Source organism: Solea solea, chromosome 14, assembly GCF_958295425.1.
Source record: "Solea solea chromosome 14, fSolSol10.1, whole genome shotgun sequence".
Taxonomy (NCBI): Eukaryota; Metazoa; Chordata; class Actinopteri; order Pleuronectiformes; family Soleidae; genus Solea; species Solea solea.
In genome coordinates, this window is record NC_081147.1 from 21,593,456 (window position 1) to 21,617,786 (window position 24,331).

The window sequence follows — 24,331 nt, forward strand, 5'->3', positions numbered from 1 at the left end:
GTGAGCTTTCAGAGAGCAGCCTAAGACCTGCAATCAATACTGCTGTCCCTTAGCCTCTTACCCTTCACACGCATAAAAAACACATACGTGGTCACAAAACAGTACAATACCCCTATGTGCTATGTTTTCACACATAATGAAATTTCACCACAGCACTGTGCAATACATTACAGAAGCTTCTATCGATCCATGGTTTGCTCTTCTCCTTGGTTGCTCTGATAGGATATTTTTCTGATCAGATATGAATGAGAGCAATTTTTTTTAATTTTAAATTTGTTCTGTGGCATCTTAAAAGAAACCTTAAGAAATGAAAACGGCAAATTCAATTAACTAATGGATTTGCTATTAAGAAACAAACCAAAAAAAAAAAAAAAACAGTGGGCACAGTAACAATAACAAAATCAATAATAAAACTAACATCTTAAAAAGTAAATCATGTAGTAACAAAACATTATAAATGATCCTGCGTCTCTGGGAAAACATATCTTTGCAAACGACTGGATGAGGAGGCAGCAGCCGTGGGGAAAATATTGGTTTCCTCTGACAGTGATGTATTAATTTGACTTTGAATGCATTAGTGATTAAAGTGGAAACTGCTGGCTTCAATGCTGGATTATGGATGGAAACTTATGCCATGCAGAATATAGAGACAGATTTCCTTGTACTGAAATACTATAAATTTGTTTCTATATAGCCATGCCTGGGTGATGAATGCAAATTTCCTTGAGATTGATTGTTTCCTTTGGGATTTACAGTTCCTTAGTTGTGTGCATAGAAAATAAGATGTCAAAAGTGAAACTTTCCCAAGAAAATTGTCTAAATAAGCTGATCATACCATCGCAGAATGGGATTTGAAAGCTATTATTAAACCTAACCAATTACCACTTTGAGTTGTGCTAATTTAACCCATGCTTTAAGTTGAATATTCCTCTGGAATACACTGTAGGAAAATGGATTTGTTTGAGTTAAACTAAAGACATTTCACCTCTTCAACTTGACCAGCTTGGTCCAGTTGCCTGCAGCTGACACCAGAAGACAAAAATTCTTAGCAGACCCATCACAAACAATGTAAACAATGGCAGCCGATGCCAAGATTATAGTGCATCATTGAAATATGACCTTTCCATTTCCAAACACAGTGCATCATCATTCCTGTTGGCTCGCTGCAAATACAGAGGAAAGTGCATAATGAGCTCCTGGATGCGGCCAAAAAGGTCACACTGTCCGAAACTGAGCATAAGGCACAGAGAGGGAAGCAAATGTGATGCTGCTATTGGACACACAAATAATTACATACAAACATGTTTAGTTATTTGGTACTTTAACTATCATGTGAAGTGTAAAATAAGATAGATATGGAAGTCTTTAAACTCTTTCTTAGATACCACAGAACACATACTGAAGTGGCAGTAGTGTAGTCTTCTGATGCTGTAGTCCATCTGCTTTCAGGTTTAATGTTTTGATTGTAACAAGTGTTTATTTGAGTTAAAGTTAAAGAGTTTCCTTTCTATCCTCTCAAACCAGGCTGGTCATTCTCATTCCCTTTTTCCCATTTTCTTTCCCATTCTGATTCTTGTGCCACCTCCCTTAATGGAGATAACAGCCCATGTTAGTGCCCCAGACACTGGATGATGTGCTGGGTTAATAGGGAATCAAAGTGTGCTAAGAAACAATTGGAAGTGTTGCTGTGGACTGAAGTCAGTAAAGTGTAAGAGACATACATTTATGTTCCTCCTGCACACTGGTTCCTTCCACTTGAATTCAAGCTTTATTGGCACCTTGTATACAAATCACCACCTAAATAAGAGGCATGAGTCAGGACAACAATGTTCATTACAAAAGTCCAAATTTATTTTCAAACCGTTTTCTTGCATCACCTTACAGCATCTCTGTTTTTCCCCTCTTGTCCAATCTGCATGATAAGAATCATGTGTCTTTAAAATGACATGTTTTTGAGAACAGCACAAGGAAAAACACATTTCAGGAAGCACTGTTAAAAAAACAACAAAAAAAACAAACATCCTTGTATATACGCATACAGAAAATCCTATGTGGATTAATTACCACTAATCCCTGACTGCACATCTGCATGCCAACATCTGAGGGAAGCCCTACAGCTGGGGAAACTGCAGCTTGGGGTTTAATATGGATTCCCGTTATAGACACATGCACGCTGAGTTCCCTTTGTGTGCCAACAGGAGAAACAAGGACTTACTGTAGTCGCTGTCCAATCCTCCTGTGGGGAGAAAAGGCACCAATCAGAATTATGTCAACTCCCTTTTCAAAATTCCCTCGCTTTATAAAATATTCAGAATTCCCTGTCAAGAGCTTAGTGGAGATTGAATTAGATGTGACAGCAATTCTTCATTAAAATAAATAAATAAAAAGATGCCTCCGAAATGCAACAGCTTTCTTGTAGTGCAGTGTAAAGAATCCAATTGACAGGAGGACATTAAGACAAGATCTCACACAAGTAAGCAGGAGGTAAATGTTATAATGGCATGTTGAATTAAAAAAAAGAGAGTATTTAAAATACAGAAATCCACCGACAAGATGTGTGATTTCTATTTTCAGCTGAATACATTGACTTCAAAGGTGTTTTTCCTCCTCATTTATCTATAGTCTCTTGTTTTATTTGAATACAATTATTTTAAGAAGTACCCTATGAAAGATGAAGACACAGAATGACTTGTGAAATTGGGCCCTTGTCGTGATCCAGAAGTCTGAGTTGTTAGTACTTTAACAAAAAGAAAAAGAGAAATATAACTTTGAATAACCACCTGTCTAAGTTAACAGTAGCAGCAGAAGAAGCAAAAGGTTACTTAAACGTCAATGTATATCCGTTCATCCCGCGGCACAAGCACTTAAGATACAACATTTTACTATTAATGCCCCCAGTTGTTTTAGTTTAATGTGCATTATGCTCATAATGGAATGTTTTTTCATTGTGATGTTGGTACTTTGATACCAGAATATCGTCTTCTTCCGTCCAGTGAGGACATACACTAGTACCTACTACATGTATATGTGTATGATACTTTGCTGATTTCCATTCCATCCCTCATCCACACTGCGTCTCTGCTCTTGGTGCTATTTAAGTAAACAAGACTTTCTCTACCTGTCCGTCAGGCAAGATCCACACTAACTTTTTCTGCCCATGAGAGCGAGGGAGAATGACAGCTCACAGCCTTTATCCTCCCTGCAAATCTGGCAGCGAATGCATGTGTATGTGGACATGAAGGCAAAGTCGAGGTACTGAAATCTTTCTTCTCCTCCTCCAGTATCCAACTATGAGTAAAACACTAGTTTCTACTTTTGTTCTGTCCACTTCTGTGACGGAGAGACTACATGTTCCTCTCCTGAGGTCATGTATGGTCATGCATTCTGCAAACGGATCATTTGAGCTCAGTTGATGCGACACTACAATCCTCATCTCAATGCAGCTTTGCTTTTTTGAAATTCTGATGCACTGAGAGTGAACTCAGCGCAGTCATTCTTTTTTATATTTTGATCAACACGTTGCTTCAGTGACTTTAAAAAGCTGCCTTTGTGACTGTTTTGGTTTCTTGTTTTTACAATTTAAATAAATCTATACAAGTAGAGTCTGACTCGACCGCCTCGGGAGATTATCGGCAAAATCAGACCACCCCTCTGAGAAACTAATACACGTGTTTGGTGCAGTACAAACATACATCAACAGGATTTATACAATGCTGGGAAACTATATACTCCAACAACAATGTCTAGTTTGTGAGAAAATGCTCTCACCATCGTGCTTCATCATGAAAGGTTTTATAAAATCCTATAATTAAGCAGCTGTTCCTCTGTCTGTAGCCACAGCCGTGTCCTGAATCTTATGCAGTGTGCATGTTGTGTCTCCTCTGCAGGTTGTACTCAGACCGCAGGCCGATGCAGACTCTGTACTGTTCATCATTATTAAAATTCTGTGTGGTAACCTGTGACAGGTTATCAGCACATATTAATGTCTGAGGGGAAAAGCAAAAACAATCCTGTTTATCACTAAAACAATTTCCAGTCTCTCCTCAGACAAATGTCAGTTTTTCTACGAAATATTTCCAGTCATTGCATCCTCTCTCATATGTCGGCTAATCAACATCATCATACATGAGTTGCCCTTTACGTACACCAATAGGAGCAAATTGGTAATTATTCCTGGCTGAGGGAGGGAGGGGGGGAGAGAGGGAGGGATACTAATTTGCACCTGTAAGGTCCTGAGGAGGAGAAGCCAACATGCTGGTTGGAGGGAAAACACTTTCTAAACACACTGAACAGGCTGTGTTTTTCTCCACTTCACACAAACACACACACACACACACACACACATATATAACAAATCCTATGTAATACATGTCTTGGCTGACATGTCAGAACTCATCTCTGTGGGGGAGTTTAAGAGGGAGAACTCTCTTGGTGGATGTGACTGTTTCCAAACCTTTTTGCTGAGATCATTTTAGAAACTGTACCTGTATTTTTTATTTTTTTGCTTGGATGCTGTGTTTGATTCGTTTGATGTGTATGATAGTTACAGAGGTTTTAGATTATCAGGCGAGATGACCAATGATGGAACCTCAGGAGTCAGTGGTGAGTTAAGTTGAAAGACTTTATTGAAGACAGCTCAGATCTGAGGACAACTGAGGCAATGCCTGACATCTGATACGAATAGTTAGTCAGCCTTGAGATAGAGTATCCGGTCCAGATGCCTGGTGCCTTGGAATCTAGGGAGGCCTTGTTTGTGTCTTATTGTAAGTTATGGCTGTTTATCTGGTTATAAGAATATGTGAGTAATTACACTTAAAGTCGGCTGAAGATTAGAATTTTCTCTCACATACATGTCTGTTTGTACGGAAGCCCTAAAGGGGCACATACATACACACATTTTATTGATAACAAGATCATTTTCCTCCGTTTTCTCATGACAACGAGATATTGTTCCTCCGTTTTAACGAGATAATTAATTTGAGAGATAATGAATGAAATGAAACCTGAGATTCCCATCGCACGTGACATGTCATGCTGGCCGGTATCCATGGAGACGCCCGGGGGCCTCGTAGCTGGTCAACTATGTAGTCAATGACAACATCAGGTTCACTTAGATTGCGCCTGCGGTAAAGCTGAAGCCCTGCTAACCGTCTTCTTAGAGGACACACACTAATGTGTACATTATCTATTCTAGCAAGGCATTGATTAAAGAGATATGTGATGCAGTGATTGACAGTCTCCTGCTCCTCTTACATTGCGACACTGAATGATGTTTCCTGCATCAATTAAATAGACTCGACTATCGTTTTGTTTTCTCGAGATCTCAAATTAATTAGAAAGAAGAGAAAACAGAGGAAATAAAATGATGTATGCATGAGCCTTTAGGGCTTCCGTATGTTTGTGTTGTTCTCGGCCAGGTCACTCTTGGAAAAGTGATTGTTGAATCTCAATGAAGCTTTTTACCTGGTTAAATAAAGGAGCACCGATGTTCATCCTGGTGCACCGTCTCTTTTTTGGTGCAAAGCCCCATTAATACACTTGGTAGGTTTTGCTCCCGAAGGCGAAGGGACGGTGAGTTCTCTGTCATGACTCACTGTATACCTGCTGCTCTTTCCGCATGTCTGGTGAATTTGTCCTGTTCTGTTTCAAAAGGCACCGGAATACGTCAATCCAATTTGCATGTGCGAAAAAAAGTGGATTGGTCCGGTTCATTGTGTCATTGCAGGGTGTACAGACACTTGTTTTCCTTTATATATGGATTCCAAACAGGATCTGAAAAGGGTTTAAGTACATTCAATTCCAAATTCCTACTCTGAACTGGAACTTGCATTATTTGCCTAAATGCACCAAAATAAATGCACAATGAAGCTGTTTGCAGTTTGCAGAGTGCACAACCCAACTAAATCTTTCTCACGTTAACATTCACGTCGTTTATTATGTCCACACAGAGGTAGATAATGAAGAGCGGTAATCTTGTAATCGGAACACATACTATGAGCAGAAAAGCCATGAAACAGATCATTTCCTCTTTGCAGGTGATTCAGAATGTGACAGTTTCTAAAAGGTCTTTTTTTTTCTTCGTTTGTGCTAATTAAAATCGGGTCCCAGTTGTTAAATATCACGTTTCCCAGAGAATGCCAAAGACACGGTGATAACGAATACTTGTGATGCCTCAAGATTAGCCTTTCCATCTACGTACTTCCTGCTGGTGTTCTGTGGAAGGTCAACAGCAAAGCTGAGCCCGTGTGACCCTGTCAGTCGGCTGATTCTTCTACCGGTAAATTGGGATACTGCTGTTACATAATTCCAGTGGATACTATGATAAGTCAGGCAGGTCCAGTCACCTACAGTATACAGCGAACACCAGAAGAATGCTATGATAAGGGCCGAATTGTAACCTGTTGTCTTAATTATCTGTTTTCTTTTAATTAAACTTCAATTTAATTTCCCCCCAAAATGACATTTAATGAATCTGAATACAGTAAATTTACAAGGAAAAAATGTACATTAATTGTGGTTTCTGTAGGTCTTCCTCATACATAGTCATTGGCCACTTTATTAGGTACACCTATTCAACCGCTTGTTCGTGCAAATATGATTATTTAAGTATTTCAGAAACTGCTGGGATTTTTATTCACAACCATTATGTGAGGTGTCCTGTGTACCTAATAAAGTGAACAATAAAGCAAATAAATACCAGGATACCATTGATTATATAAAAGCACCTCATCAGTCATGCATCAAATGCCTCTGGCTCTGATACATGTTGAGGTGACAGCAACAGTGAGAGTGCGAGCATTTTCAGTGCTATCTTGATCTCCTGCAGAAATGTGATTATAGGTTTCCCCCATTCTTAGTCCATCTGCCCTCGTATCTTATCCCCTTCTACCGCTCTGACCCCTTCCTGCTGAGTTTGACGAGCTCCTGCTGCTGTAAAAAAAAACTGAAGATTATCACTTCTCTGCCATGAACCTCCACCGCCTTCCTTGTCTCCCACAGCAACTGAATGCATCATGTTGGCAGTTGCTCTACATGCTTGAGGAACTTAATGATAAAAGGAGCCTCCGGGGGGATAGATACACTGCAAAAGTGTCAGATAAACATGCTGGAAATCTGAATAATTATGGCAAAATGACTGTGTGGACACAGAAATCCAATCACGGATTCCTATTTCAAAATCAGAAGTGGTCCTAGATGTGAGAAGAACATTCATATCAGAGTCCACGTGGCTTTTTTGCCTCTATGCATGCAATGAGTGTTAACAGCACTTTACTTCCAATGCATGACAAACCCAAACAATGGAGGAGTGTGTCGTCTTCTAGAGATAAATATCATCCACAAATTTGCTGCGATAGCTTCCATTTATGACCTAGTTCTAGAGTTGTATGTCTGGAGACTGGTCTTGGTCTCGATACCCTCTGGTCTTGGTATTGCCTTGGTCTCGGTTTAGGCGGTCTTGACTGCAAGTCACAGGAAGAGATTTCCGACTCAAAAATCAAGCCAAACAATGCCGAACTGTAGATCAGTTAAAAATATTTAAATATAATCCTAAAAATGTGGGTTAATCTCCAACAATTACCAGGAAAATGTCCAAAATCTCAATATTTAAAAAGTGTATTTAGAGACAGCACTGCTGCGGCATCACAAACCCTGCCGCTGCATTGGTCTCGGTCTTGTCTCGACCTGGTCTTGGTATTGCCTTGGTCTCGGTTTAGGCGTTCTTGACTACAAGTCTACCTATTTCCATCTTCATTGCAGAGTGGACTCTTATTGTTCATGATGTATGCGAAAACCAGCCACATTTATTTCACTTTTAGGATTCAAGATACTTGAGATTATAAACGTGAGCCACAAAAAAATCTGACCTGTAATGCATCGGAATTCAATCAGATTTGAACAATGTGGCTGGTAATCTGATTGTAGCCCTTATGATAATCCTTGCTTTGGCCCGGGAAGGAGCTCAACCTTTGAAAGGAAGCACTACAGCTGAGGATAACCCGATCCTATCCTCATAAAGTTAGTGGGAATCTGCCGTGGATTTAGTGCAAGAGTCCGCATTTACAGCTTGTCAATGAATTTACAACCTCTCGGCGGTTACTCTGGATTACTTTTTTTAAACGCAGTGATTCTTCGGTGCTGACGTGTCTCACATCAGGGAGTGATTAAGTCAGGGTTCACCTTTCAAGCATTTTCATTAAAGAAATATCCCATTGAGTCTTAAAGGCTCATTAGTATTGTCTGAGCATGCATAAGCAAAGTTCCATCTGCCAAGGAGCCAGCAGAGCATCTTGAGAGGGCTCTTTGACTGGCTTTCAAGCAAGCGTGACGACGCATAACGTTCAAAACGGCGCTGTGTTAACTTCATCTATAGAAAAGCATTCATTAAAAAGGCAATAAAAACAATCCACGCTTATGAAAGGCCTATGTGCAATGTTTGTCAGTATAGAGGGTCAAAAAAACTGAGTCTATTTCTGCTTCTTTTCTTCTTCTTTTTCCCTGTCAAGTAAAAGCATCTTAAAAATGCTGACAGCTCTAGAAAACAGCAAACCCAACACTTCCACTAAGTCTTGTTGCCTTGGAAACAAAAAGTGGCCTGATGAGAGGCCAAGAGTGAATAATTCCGTGAGACACACTGATGTGTTTGTCTTTGTGTGAGCTCACATGATGCAGACGCTTGTGCTGGTGCGCGGGGAGTCGCGCAGCGAGATCAACACACTTAAGTGCAGCTATTCACTCATGCTTTTGTTTTGTTTTTTGTCTTCCTGCTCTAAAACCGCTGGTGTCATCACGATGGCCAGTCTCTGCAGGAGTTTCAAAAATAGCCCTCGCATATTTCATTGTTACCCGACGTTGAACTTTGTATCACAACACTCAGGGCGGAGTGGTTTCCCTGCGCGGGCATTCAGCGTGTCGCAATGTGAAAGATGAGACCCAGTGGGGAAGGCTCAGCAGGTGCTACTGCAAGCTTTCATTTACTGTCCACTTCTTGCTGAGTAATGGTCTGCCCCCATCCAGTTACCCCCGACTAGGCACACCTCATCCTGCGTGTCGCCGTAACAGAAAGAAAAATCCTGCATAAACTTGCATTTTCCTACCCCTGCCATTGCTTATTAAAAAAAAAATATATTAAATGTACAGTTTAAGGCCATTTGTCAAGCTTTACACTGAGCTGGAAGCTTTTCCACACAATCAATCTACACGGGAAAATGTCATGGTCTGCCACTAGACATTGTGACCATTAAGGGTTTTTGTCATGGACGTGATGTTTCTGTTTGGACAAGTGAACTTTCTCTTGTCCTTTTTATGGACACTGGATTTTAGTGATTTCTGTTTGGTCTGATTTCTGTTTCACGTTTGAGGTTGCTTTCCTTTGTCTTTGCTCTCGGCAGTAGATGCCTGCCCTGCCCTGATGTGTTTTACCTGTATCCTATCATCCCTGCTATAGCTCATGAATCTGTGCTCCCAGTTTTTGTTTTATTCGGTGTTCAGTGCTGCACGACCAAGCGAAATTAGTGGCTAAGGGTTTTCTGTGTCTCTCAATCTGGCTGTCTCACCAGGTCCAGACCATGTTATGTTGAGAGTTTCAGCTTCAAATCAACTATAAATAATAAAGTTCCACACTTTCCCAAAGCACCTCTTTGGACTTCAGACCCACTTCTCCCCTCTCCTCCTCAGGGGAGACGCAGATGCTGTGACAGAGACTTACATGACTGACAGTCTCTGAAACCTTATATCAAATGATCAAATTGAAATAATAAATTGTCTCCCTGACTGTGTGCTAACTTAACCTGATTGTTTTTAACATGAATGGATCCATCTGTATCTCGAGAGGTGCCAACGATATATACATGTGCCGCCTTTAATTTAACACGGCAGCATTTACTTGAATTTTGGCAGCACATCATTTGCCTCTGTCTCATTACCGTCAACTTCTGCTGCTTGCTCTCAACTAAAGTTTTTTTGTTTTTTAGTATTTTTTTTCCCCTGCTCTGAAATAAAGAGACACTTTGATGGTTCTACATCTATACACGATTAATAACCCGAAGCAGGTGGCACACATTTTGCGTGGAAATCGAGTAAAACGATGAGTCAAATGCACCTTCTTCTTTTTTTTCTTTTTTTTATGTAAACGCACCAAGGAGAAAACCTGAGTTGACAAAGCAAGTTGATATAAACACCCTCTTGATACTTGAGGCTTTAGGTTTTGTTGAGCCAGTTCACTCAAAGAAAGCTTGGCTCTGCTAAACATGATTTATAGTTGCTGCAGCCCTCAGGTCAGTTTGGGGTTTTATTTTGTGCTACGTGCTCCTTTTCTCCTCCTGTTCTGCCTTTAATTAAGTTGTTTTTGTTCATTAAAAACTTTTTTGTTTTGAGCTCTGCCTTTGGGTCCTTACTTGTCTGCACTTTGACAGTTTTTAGAGGGTTTGGGGTTTTTTTTGGAATTATGCTGCTGGAAGTTTTGTTATTATACAATTTAACAAGACATTTAAGATGAAAATACCTTTGATAACATTAGATAAAATGATTGTGAACTTTACTGGTTTGTTTAACTCTCGCCACCCTCGTCCCACCTTGGTTTTGTCCTTATTTCATAGAGAAGTAACTTTATAGACACACGTACTGAGCTGGTGAAGGTCATGGAAAACTTTGCAGGAACTAGACGTTTCCATCAGGACACAGGAGACGTGAACAGGATAAAATGGAGAGTGAATGTTGACAGAAACAGCCCACGTTAATGTTGCTTTGTATCACTTATATCCATATTTAACGTGTGTACACATTTATGTCTGTTGCTCGTGTGTTTATGTCCTTTTTCCTAACGGCGTCCTGTCATTAAAACAAAACGTATTTGTGAAAGGAATGCCTCACAAACCATTTGAAGACATTTCATCGGGATAATACCTTTTTAATATGTTTTCTGTTTCACCAGAGAGAGACGAGGGGGCTTCTGAAATTGATGTTTTAATATCGCAGCTCTGCTCTTGTAAAGGAAAGCCGTCTGGGTTTATTCAAGCTGCCAAATTGTCTCAGCATGTCTGTTTTGTGTTGTCTGCTCTGAATAATTCAATAAATAATGAGGCCCTGTGCCAAATTTCTCTCTCATCTTTTAAACTGGTTGGGCGCAGACTTCCTCCAAATAATTAAAACAAAAAAATGCACACATCATTAAAAATAAGAGTAATAGCAGTCACAACCTTTAATCTCTGTGTCAGATAATTAAAGAGCTGTGAATGGGCTCTTCTGTGGTCTACCAATGCCTCATTAGCATTTAATATGAGGAGAACTTAGGCATTCAAATTTCAGCATCTTCGAACACACAGAGAAAAAATATTCTAATAGGTTAAAATCTCATTTGAATCCAATTATGCCTTTGCCATTTGATTCAAGTGCTGAGCAGCTTACCGCTCGAGTGTAACAGCTGGGGTAATGAGCTGAAGCCTCCGCTTTTACGGAAGTTACAGAGGTTCACAGGACTGTAAACAATTGGGGAGGTGTTTAGAGCATGGGAATGTGGACATGGAGCTCCATGCGGGGGATCTCCTGATTGAGTGATCGTGATCTTGCTTTGGTTACCATGGTGACTATGATCATAAAACCCTGAATCACGCATCATGCAGATCCATTTTGTATAAACACATCTGTATTTCTCTTCTTAATGTTACTGGTTTTACCCCCAGCAAGAAATTCTACCTTTTTCTTTGACTCTACTGCGTGACCATGGCAGAATAATAGGACCTGATAACCTGCTTCCCCTTAGGCAGTTCCCATCACCAAACAGAGCAACATAACATTGTGTTTCATGTGAAGATGAAGACCTTAGAATGGTGTGTGTGTGTGTGTGTGTGTGTGTGTGTGTGTGTGTGACATTAATTGTTTTGGGGTTTTTTCCCGCTCACTGTAAAGAGAATGAAAAATCTGCTCCGGGCTGCAAACTCATCCAGAGAAATCAATTTACAGGTTTGTGGTAACCTGAGACATATTGAACTTCCACACAGAATAATTTCTTCAGGTAATACGGAGGCAGCGTCTCGGAGGAAACGCAGGCTGAATTCTTCGACCCCAACGAATGAAAGACGAAACTGAATGAAAAGTATAGGCCTACAGCCCGAAAAGAGGCAGGTGCAGAAACTGAGCATGTTGAAACTTCAAGGTGTTTCGTTTCGGATAAACTCGTCTGTCGGCGCAAAGTTTGCGACGTGAATTGACTTTTTGTGTGAAGCGGCGAAAGCTATAGTTTGAACTTGTAAAAAAAGGTTGACTTTTTTTTGTGTGTAATGTCTGCTCTGCCATTGTACCCCTTTTTATAAAGGGACACAGTCATAAATACCCTGCAGATGTTATTGACCCTGTGAGCGAGAAAACACCCAAACAAAGGTCAGAGCTTGTGCAGCAAAATTGGTGAAATAAAACACAAGGAGTGGCAGTGATGGAGGACTGGGAACTCACTCTGTGCTGTTCAGCACTTCTGTAAACACTAAAGAGATTTGACTGTGTGTTTACACTACAGAATATTACCTGTGCAGTGCTAAAAAAAAAAGTGTATTAGAATATTTTAGAAACCTAAAACTAAAAAATGTTATTCATTTAGCAAATAACAAACCCAAATATGAGGCGGCTCACTGGGCTTCTTCTCTGAGCAGTCAGAAATAAACCAAACATAACATTCAAGCACTTTTCTGTTCAGGAATGAAAGTAAATAACTATAATTTGAGTGTACAGAATCATAAAAGATGATTTTGATCATTAGCAATGCTGTTAATTTAGGGTGGTGGACTAATGCATTTGTTAAGCACTGTATATGTACAGTATAATGTAAACCACCTCAGTTGTATCTGGTTGCATGTTTATGTTTGACAACCATTTAAAATCTATCAAACGTTTACGAGCATTGGTTGGTGTTGACCAACAAATGGTGGTGGATGAGTTAAGGCACCGCCACAGTTATTATCATTATTATTATTATTATTATTATTATTTATCCTGTTTTCAGGATAACTTTCATAGCATTCAAGACATTTCACCAACATCAAGATGAAAGTCAAGTGCTATTAGGAATGTCAGGGAGCCACCAAAATCAATACGATATATAGGATAATCAATATTGGGCTAAATGACTCAGTAACCACCTGGTTCACATAAGTCTGAGTTTTTACTAGAAACAGCAAGTTCATCTTAGAAAAAAGTAAAATATGAAACATTTTCTTTTTACATTTAAAATTTAAAAAAAACTATACTATATAATACTATATCCTATTATATTCTGTTTGGTTGTAGACATTATCAAAGTAGCAATTTTCATTTGTAATCTAATGTAATCTAGTTCACAATACCATTCATATTGTCAATGGTATTATAGAAAAAGAGGCCAAATTTGACTTTATTATTTTATTTTATGACACAATATAAAGTCTTTGGCTCTTTTTTAACAATACACGATTCATAAATGAAGGATTTTGTTTTCAGACATGTGGATTGCAAGTCAAGGGATATTAAGCCAAGCAATTAGTCCCAGAAAAAAACTCTTTGCTTGTGAGCGTGAGAGACCCCTAGTGGTAGAAAGTTACATTTCGTGCAGCGTCGAGGGAGCCATTTTGTTGGATTTTTAGCACAATTGTATCCGAAGTGTCCTCAGCCCATCTGCTTTGACTTTAATCGGCGCAGACATGACAAAATGCCCCAGAACGAGACTGAAACAGATGCCAAGTAGACAGCCTCAAAAATATCCTTGAGCAAGCGTCCGGCATACTGAGCCAAACAAATCATTGATTTCATCACAAATGTACTGCCTCTCTTTGCTCGCCATTGATTTTACAATGCACTTTGTTCACCAGCTATATCGCACACAATACATCGTTCTGACTAATCACAGTGGAGAACTGTGCATTTTCAGAGGCACGATTGGCCCTGACAGGTCCACGCCGCTTTCGTAACAGCCGCCAGAGCGAAGGTCAGCCTTTGTGTGCGCACGGAGTTTTTAAGGACTACGAATTGAATCATGTGTCGATTGTGCTTTTAAAATCGATTTGCTACAAAGCGCAGTGAAGTGCCCTCTGCTGAGGCTCCGTAACTCTCTCTCGGCCTCTGAGATCATTAGTAATAGTATTTCAGATGTAACCAGAACGGAGGCTATTATTGAACACCATTTTCACATTGACCAGAGAGTAAAATCATAATTAGGCACAAATTTTCCTGGACAGAAATTGATGTGTGAGCTTTTAAACACAAGAAGACTGGGTTCACAATTTCTGTCTGAAATGTAACAATGTTAAAATCGCTGAAACACGTGTGAGGCAGCGCCAGCTCCCCACAGCACGAGTACGATTTACATTTGAAAGCAAGTTAATTCCCCCGCTCGTCAGTTTTTCAAAACGTAATCTCGATTCATTCTTCATACAAAGACAATTTAGTAGCTATTTACTGTATATGTCTGATGTCCTAATCTCACAAATCGATGTTTGCACAACAATCCCTCCCAGCTGCACTCATACGACAGACTCAATCTCACATTTAACATATGATCACATTTATGGCTTTCTTATTATGTGTTGATTGGTTAAATATAAGCCATTGTGTTGTGAGATTAAAATCACCAATTCAGTGTCAAATTGACCAACAAGTATTACTAGGTTCATTCTCACAGCTCATTATGTAATTAGAAATATCTCATATTAAAATAAACTTACTAATATCAACACTATCATGTTAAAATGTATACTAATTGTTACAAAGTGCAGGTTTATCCTCAACATCCAGGTGTGCAGGAAGTGGATGTGATAGGACCTCCCACCTGCACCTCCACTTCCTCCTTTGTCTCCAAACATTCAAACCACATTCAGGTGTTTGCCATGCGGCTTTTGAACGTCCTGCATTGTAAGTAGCAACGTATTTCTCTTCATTTGGATTTGATGAGATTGATATTAAGACAAGAATAAAAAACCTGTGTCTTTTGTGTAATTGTTATATGTTTAAGAATGTTCTTATTTCCAAGTTTAACAGGACTCTGTACTGAATACATTATATTCATTGTTAAAACACCAATTCTAATGGATTTCTTCTCCTAAGTGTTAAAACTGTACCATTACAGCAGATTTCAATCCATGCTGGGGATTAAGTTTGTATGTGATTTTACCCTGTGTCTATTTGCTGTCACCTCAATAGTCTGGAAAAAAGTATGGACTAATACATGCGATGCTGACCTATTTAAATGAAACTCCTGTCAATTGAATACATTTAATAAAGAAGACAGTCTAAGTTTTTCTGGTTTGTCAAACTATATATGTGTGAAGGTATGTGGAATTATACGTGCTGTTATTCACACTGGATTTGCATGCGAGTATCTGAGTGTTTTTTACTGCAGACATTTTGACAGTAGGTGTTACTGATAATAATGATGATGGCTCTGTTCAGATCAAGATTGTCAGGACAGTGAGCTGAGGAAGCTAAATGGAACTCAGCCCTGGCTCCTTTCATTATATACACCTGTCAAAATGGCTGCTGTAAAATAGGCCTGTAATGAACTTATGACATTATCAAAATGCTTTTTTTTTTTTATCTAATTACCAGTGGTGGAAAGTAATAAGTTACATTTACTTGCATTACTGTAATTGAGTAGGTTTTTATTGTGTATTTATGTGAAATTTGTGTCCCCTTGTCCTTTTTGCACGACACAAGAAAGAACCCCAACATTGTTATAAAAATATCTCTCAGTAAATTTTAAACAAGCTACTTTTTTATTTTAACTTGAGTACTTTTACTTAATAGTGGTACTTTTACTTGAGTAGAATATTTCAGTACTCTTTCCACCTCTGGTAACTACATACAGTTAGAACAAAAAAAACTGAGAATCATGACGCCCTGCATAAAGTAGAACATGGAAATATCACATTTAAATTAATTAACTCATTCACAACACAAAATAGAAACACCTGCAAATGTTGATTTGGGGGAAAAAAAATAAAGAAGTCTTGGAAAATATCGCCACTGCAGTAAATATAGGACATAAGCTTGCTTCCTCGTTATTGGAAAAAGCCATTTCAGACACACTCACACCAACAAGGGTCTAATTAAAGCAGCAGCATCCACTTATGTTGACTCCTTCCCTTGCGATGTTCACATAAACAACTTAAGTAGCTAATTACACAACAATAAATAATGTTTCCACCGTGGATATATGAGCCATATTGTGTTGCCGCGCCGCTGCGTTTATCAAGGCACAACTCTTTGATGGAATTTGCTCATACCGCTGCCTGTCCCTATAGATCAATACAATAAAGTAGACCCCTGACAAGAAGGCTCACCATCGCACCAGCTTTTCCCTTTTCGTTTTATCCCCGCACAATTCATAACAAAGTTTCCAACATAAGTCAGCCATGACAGTCCCTTCAATTATGTGACAGTGGCAAAGAAAGGAACGTGATGGATTGGTGTCACAGCTCTTGGTGGGGAGTCACACGAATAAAGGAGACATGGGCTCGCCATCTGTCAAAAAATCTCAATTAGGCAACCACACATACAGAGACGCACTGCTCTTTTATACAGCACTGTGACAAACGACAACAAGAGACTCCATCACAACCGTGAGGAAGATCCCTTTTTTACAAAGAAAAAAAAAAACGCATCTGGATTGGTCCATCCATCAGCACGGGAGGTGTGAATCGAATTGGAATCTGACATTTAGAGCCTCAACGCCATTGTTTACTGGTACCAATATGAGCCGTAACATGTGACAAATGGTTTGCATCACCTGTCCCTGGGTGAAGCCTCTGATAACATTAAGGGTTGAAATAGGCACCCTTGACATTTTGCTGAAAGGTCAGGTTTTTTCCCCTACCAATGTATGACAGGGGAATGTACAAATTCTCTCAAACTGTACAGTATACTTTACATGTCATTTACATGTCATTGATAAAAGCATCTGCTAAATGACATGTATAAATGTATGATTCCCAGTATGCCAGCAGTCCTGAACACAACTTTATCAGTCTTTTTCAGAACTTATGGAAAATTGTTTTATTGCATCTCAAATCTGACAAGTTATTTTATTAAAAGGTTCTAATATGCAGTTTGTATAAAGTACCTTAAAGGGATACACTTGAGTAAATGTCTAAGTATCTTACCTGAAAATGACTTAGAGGTTTGAAGTCGTTTTTATACTTATTTTATATTAAGTATATGACAATCACTGTACTTAAGTATCAAAGGATGATATAAAATGTACTAAAGTTTTAGATGTAAAAGTATTAAAAAAATGAACATTTAGGATTGAGCGATGGTAGCTCAGTGGTAGGTCGAGTTGTCTTTCAACTGGAAGGTTGTGGGTTCAATTTCTGGCACTACTAGTCTATATGTGTCCTTGAGCAAGACACTTAACCCCTGTTAAAGCGTATGAATGGGTATGAAATATGTGTGAATGGCAAAACTCTTCTTATGATTTTATTCAGTAGTAACAAATATAATTAGAGGAAATGTAGTGGAGTAAAAGTTGCTGGAAATATAAATAAAGTATAGATATGTGAATTTTGTACTTAAAGTATTTGTACTTCGTTACATTAGAACACTGCTAGTGTGGGACTTTTAACATGAAATGTCTCTAAAACTAAACAGTAAAATGTTTTATTTCTGGTATGTCATGTGAATGTGGGACTTTTATTTAATTTATAATAAAACTGTACAGTAAAAAATGTCTTATTTACAGTATGTTGGTAATCATAGATGTCCTAAACATTATTCAGAACGTATGGAAAATTTAGTTTTCATTGTCAAATTTTTCTATTAAAAGGTTTTGGTTATTGAATTAACAGTGCTTAAGTGACTCCTCTGTACAAACTTTTTTAAAAGCTGATCTGATCAGCAAATAAACACATAGGTCTCCAACAGACAAGCAAAGTGTTAAATAAATACAAAACTCATCAGTCTCTCTGTGTGAGAGAAGATGTCTGACAGTTTCATGAGGAAAAATCATCCAGGATTTATTTGATTCTGTGGCAGGGTGTCCATTTACAGCTAGATTAAGAAAACTATAATTAATTTAATGTCTTCTGCACCAAACAAATGACTGCCTTCAATTTGAAGCTAATAAACAGTTTAAAACAGCATTGTTATGCACACAGTCAGTGGCAGTGGGGGTGTGTTTGCCTTTTGATTAGTCAGCTTCCTGGGGGGAACACTGGGCTAATTTGGGCTATTTTATTCAAAGTGAATACAAATATAACTATCCATAGTTTTTCACTTGTTGGTGAATTATAACAGTAGTCAATGGAAATCCATAATTGTTGTTGCTGTAGGAGTAATAAATAATAAGTGTACTAACAATGAACATACTCCACTATATATGAATATAGTTGTGATTTCTCCAACTGTAGAGTGCTGCTAACAGTCATCAATGTAGTCCGAAGTTTGACTTTTTTTTTTTCATTTTATGTCAGATTTCCAGAATGCAGTATCAATGTCCTGAACACAACTTTATGGACAAAACACTTCTATTTGTGACGATGTTTTATAATTCTGTGCTTTCAAACGTACACTCAGTCAAAATTACAGCGGTCTCAGTGTTTTATTTTGAAAACCCGGATGTCAATATCCTGACAAATCAACTTGATTCCTTGGTTCGCAGGCTTTTTACAGTAAAGGCCTGTTTGTAAGACAGGTGTTGTTGTCATCTCACTTATGAAGTACTTTCAATTGACTCTAGCCTTTTCCGATTTTATTGTTGTATGTCATGTTTTATTGGCATCTTTTGTTTTACTTCATAGTTAAAACAGGGTTGTTACGTTTTGACATTTTGACTTGAGAATTTTCCTTTTCCTCCCAAACAGATGACACATTATCAGTCCTATAACTGTAAATATGTAAATATCTGTAAAATAAGATGATTAAATAAACAAATGATGTCCAAATTTGCTCATGTCACAAATGTGGTGGAGTATTTCGGTTTCACTGAGTCATGTCACCTGACTTTCCCTGTCGTATTTTTCACCTGCCGCTTCCTTTGTTTGTCTCAAAGGAATCCAGGTGCAACGCCATTGGACAGTACCACGCGTATTTTGCATTCATTGGCTCAGAGTCACGTCAATCATCCAGAGGGCGGGCCGAATACTGTGCACACGAGGAAATAGATTTAAAAACACGGAACAAGCGCCACCACAGTCTCCGGCTTCTACTTTTAACTGTTTACATGTGAAGCGTCGAGTCAGACAGGCTGTAAAAAATGTGCAGCGTCATGTTTCTTACAGGACTTTTGCTTTTCGTGAGTTGTGCCGTTGTTGACGCTTTAGACAATGGTTTGGCGCTGAAGCCCACTATGGGCTGGCTTCACTGGGAGAGGTTCATGTGTAATGTCGACTGTGACAAGAATCCTGATAACTGCATCAGGTAAGAGTTGTGACGTCAAATACATCACGTGTGTTCGCCTTTCCTACTGTAAATAGTGTAAACGTGCATTTTATACACACACATTAAGCCTTTTCTTATAGTTTCAAATCATTCACATGTATTCCTGTGTCCTGTGGTAAGCCATCATTACATTTAATGGCCATTCTGGAAATCGTTCCAGTCTGGATATGTAGTATAACATATAGGATTTGGCAATAATTCGACAGCATATATTGTGATGTTAATTTCTTCAATATGAGTACAAAAGGTATATAATTGGACATATGAATGATGAATAAAGGTGGTTATAATTTCCTTGAAGTTTCTCCACAAAATGTTTCTGCATTTGTCTAATTTTTGTCCATAAAAAATTAATTACACCCACCTAAATATCACTTTATCACCAAATTGTTCACAATCTTGCACCAGAAAATGTTTGTACTAGAGTAACGAGGGCATCTTGTAGACGTGATTGGGTACACCTAAGTTCAGAAAGACTGCATTTTCTCAGTCAGCATTTACAATTCAGGTAACGAGGAAGTAAAATGACATTTAAAATGTATCTTTTCATTAATATGTTTGCTCTGTTTGAAACTATGAGATATTTCAAAGAACAAGTCAGAGAACCGGTATGAGAACATAGCATGTGATTGTTAGTCAGGTGATAAACGTGTTCCTTGGTTCAAGGCATTAGAAGATCAGGTGGTACACTCAATGAACAAAGTAACAAACAACTCTTTTCAGTTATGAATTGGTATATATATTATTTTGGTCTAATAAAAGATGCAGAATCTTTGTAGCAATTTTATTCAGTATTTGCCATAAAGCCAAGGCTACATCGTCAAAGTTTTTGTTTGACTAACTGCCAAAACTCGGAAGTATTCAATCTACTATAGTGTAATACAAGTGAACGCATCACATAGTCTGATTTGAGAAGCTGGAACCAACACGAGTTTGGACTTACATTTTTGAAAAGTGACCCATGATCATGAAAATATTGCTCATTAATTTTGTACGACTTGCCTCACTGACTGATTCACCTCACAGGGATTTTAGGTCTTATTTTCATTAGTGACTGATTAAAACTGTAGCCGATGAAAATACAACTACCCATCATTTTATTTTTATCAACTGTGACCAGGAAAAGCAGCCAATCCTCAAATTTGACAAGCAAAACAAACACTATTTTCAATCACCGGACTATCAATCACATTTTTGTTGTTTTTTAAGTATATATGCAGTCTATGATCCAAACTCAAGCAAGCAAAACTGGCATTCATTCATGAATACATTCAGTCAGGATATGTTGTTCTCCCTGTTTGTATTTGTATATTGCTGCTGAGCTTGACACTGCTCGCCGTCGTCTGATACTTTGAGCTCAGCCTGTCTCCTCTTGTTGTCCTGGCAGCGAGCGTCTCTACATGCAGATGGCAGATGTGATGGTGAAGGAGGGCTGGAAAGAGGCCGGTTACGAATACGTCTGCATCGATGACTGCTGGCCCTCACATCAACGCGATGCCCAGGGCCGCCTTCAGGCAGACCCCAAAAGATTCCCCGGGGGCATCAAGAAACTGGCTGACTATGTGAGTGACAGGTGTAAAAGAGAAGAGGCACAAAGTATCTGAGAGTGAATGTTGTATTAGTGCCGTGAATCCTCCGTAGACATGAAAGACAGAGAGGGAGTTCAGAGAGATGCAAGGAAAGTGAGAAATACCTGTTTTTTTAAACATACGTATGAACTAAGGAACAGTATGTGTTACTCCTTTATTATAGCTACCCGTATTCGGGCTGAGTTATGAAGAATATTCAGTAACATGTAATATTTGACACATATTCCCAGAGATGTGATCCCACAGGGTTTGGAAGTCTTTGACAAACGAGAACTTTGGCAAGATGTGGTTTTAAAAGCCTGAGAAGTAAATGTAATTACACAGTCAGAATATGTATTCATTACATATCCATCCAAGGCCTCCTGCAATTATTTACGTAATGAAACTCGGGATTCAGATTCCATACCAATAGAAATTCAGCACTAGGGGTCAGAGTCAGTCAGGTCAGAGTTTGCTGTCCTTCACACTTTTTGCTACAGACAACAACATACATTACAGATCACTATGACTGGGCGGATTTTATATAAGCAACTAAAAAGTTCTATTCAACTGGAAGGGATATATTTAGGTCTCAGGCAGAGCTGCGTCCTGTAATAGAAGCATTTTTAGCTGTGCAACATCACCACCTGCTGGTAAATACCTGTAACCTGACAGGAGCAAACCAAGTCAATGAAATCCGTCACATTTCTGCTTTTAAGATTCATTCTAAGGGTCTGAAGCTGGGGATCTATTCAGATATTGGGAAATACACATGTGCAGGATACCCCGGCAGCCTGGGTTACTACGAGACAGATGCTCTGACTTTTGCGGACTGGGGTGTGGATCTGCTCAAATTTGACGGCTGCAATATGGACCGGGCCTTGGTGGGAGAAGGTGAGCCTAAATTATGGTCCCCAGATGAGCTGTTGGTTAGATCCTGATCAACATTACCATTATATCCAAATGATACAGATTATAAGGCATCAATGTTTTTAAATACACTTATGATCGGTTATTCAAGACACATGTTCTAAAAATCTTGGAGACATTATCACAGTCTGTTCCATGATTTTAAAAACAGGACTCTGTGGGCTCGGACCACATGTTGTGTGACTCCATGTTCATGTTTGGCACTGATACTTTTTATCTGATACCAATTGCCATCTTCATAATATTGTTAATATCTGAAAAAAAGTAATAATAATTAGTAATAATTTCACTACATAACTTTTAATTACATCTTACCTTGTTCATTATGTGGTTCCTCTTTGACTCAGAACCTTAATGGACTCATTTGACATGGTGTTATATGCTGTTTAATCTAACTTCTTGTAATTTATTCTGGTCAAGCCTACGTAAACATGTCAAAAGCACTGAACACGACTGGGAGAAGTATCCTGTACTCCTGCGAGTGGCCTTTATACGAATGGCCTTTGCGACAGGTGAGAAAGATTCTATTCATGACTTATGGTTCACATAACGTTGAAAATAAAAACATGAATGATCTTGGGCTGCACGATGAGATCATATGTCATATGTTACACGACATAAAAGAGCATCTCTGTGCCTCCAGCCAAACTACACGGCCATTCGTGAGACATGTAACCACTGGCGCAACTTCCAAGACGTGTACGACTCATGGAGCTCAATCAAATCCATCTTGGACTGGACTGCTTCTCATCAAGACATCATTGTCCCTGCAGCTGGACCTGGGGGCTGGAATGACCCCGATATGGTAGTGTGCTGACTGAAGCTCATATAAAAATACACTGTCCTTCTTGGCTTCAAACTAATCTTAGTCTTCAAGAACTGAACTGATTTACTTTTGACAGTGGCTTCATTTTGACATCAATACAGAGCTTATTTGTTTCTTAACTTGAGGAAATTTGGCATTTAATTTTGACATTTACTTGTGAGGGACAACAACTTAATATCTGAGTATTAAATTCTCTTGTGTACTGTGTACTCCCAGAAAAGCTCAATCATCCTGTTGCTTAGCACTTTTATGATACTGGCTCATCTCTCTAGCTGGTCATTGGAAACTTTGGCCTGAGTCACGACCAGCAGGAGTCTCAGATGGCATTATGGGCCATAATGGCAGCGCCTCTGCTCATGTCTAATGACCTGAGGGACATCTGTCCACGCTCCAAGGATCTGCTGCAGAACAGACGCATCATAGACATCAGCCAGGATTCACTGGGCAAGCAGGGATACCGCACTGCTAAGGTGAGTGTCACACAATGGGTTTCGAGGCTAAACGGATTGGGGAAATTATAAATAGCAGTTTTCTAATGACAGATAATGCAATAATGAAATTAGATTTGTGATTTAATCCAGGTTTGGTTCAATATTCACTGTGTGATAGAGTTAGCATTGGAAAATTACCACAACACCATCAAAATAGTTACTAAGAAACTACCTAATGTACCGTTTCCAGTATTTATTTTAGTTTTTGTTATTTTGAACGAAATTTTTCAGCCCTAGAATTATGGAAAGTGTTCAATGACAACTGACAGCTTTTGTGTTTTACATTTTGCACATGGAAATAATAAATGCTAACTGAACACTGTCTTTCAACATTAGACAATTGATCCCAATGTATTGGCTAATGAATCCAAGTGGTAATGGCAACTTGATGTATCTAATAAAAGTTGGTCAACAGATGAACGGCTATGAAGTGTGGGAGAGGCCTCTTTCTCAGAACCGACTGGCCATCGCTGTAATGAACAGACAGGAGATCGGTGGTCCTCGACAGTTCACCATCAGAGCAGCTCCTGGTTGGAAGATTTGTTACCCGAAGTGTAGCATCACACAGATCCTTCCTCAGTACAAGGATATGGGCATTCAGGCTCCAGATAGCAACATTGTGGTAACCGTCAACCCTTCAGGCACTGCACTACTTACCCTCACTCCCATCAGCAGCAGCTTTGAGAGGATGCACAAGAGGGTGTGGCAGGACATTTCCATCAAAGACAAGCGCAACACTTTTTTGTAGATATCTGGTGGTTTAAAGTGTTTTCATTTTTGGGATTTATTTTGAAATGGTATATAATTGGGAAAATGTCATTGTTCACTGGCTGTTATTTCCAAAGGTAACATGAATGTTTGAGTCATGCAGACTGAGCTATTAATTTAAATTTATCATGAGGGTCAAGTATGTGGGAATGTATCAATTCACTATTGTCTGGTGGGATATATGTTATGATCAGGTTGGATCCTTTGTCAAATATTTTAATCTGTAATAGCAGCAGCACAGAAAGAACAATCTAGTTAATTAAATGGGCCACTGTATGTTTTCCGACATACTGGAGTTTGTCATACTGACTGGCAATAAATCCTGCACCCTGAATTTTAAAGACAAGTCTTTGTGT

General features: G+C 38.9%; 1 protein-coding gene across 1 annotated transcript; it reads left to right on the plus strand.

Annotated features, from left to right (window-relative positions):
* The first annotated feature begins 19,094 nt into the window (after window positions 1-19,094).
* Window positions 19,095-24,321, plus strand: gla (galactosidase, alpha). The gene is made up of 7 exons (XM_058649925.1): window positions 19,095-19,371; window positions 20,780-20,954; window positions 21,680-21,854; window positions 22,311-22,402; window positions 22,534-22,695; window positions 22,989-23,186; window positions 23,623-24,321. The coding sequence occupies exons 1-7, from the start codon at window positions 19,208-19,210 to the stop codon at window positions 23,953-23,955; spliced, it is 1,299 nt and encodes a 432-aa protein (XP_058505908.1). The 5' UTR covers window positions 19,095-19,207; the 3' UTR covers window positions 23,956-24,321.
* The last annotated feature ends 10 nt before the right edge of the window (window positions 24,322-24,331 follow it).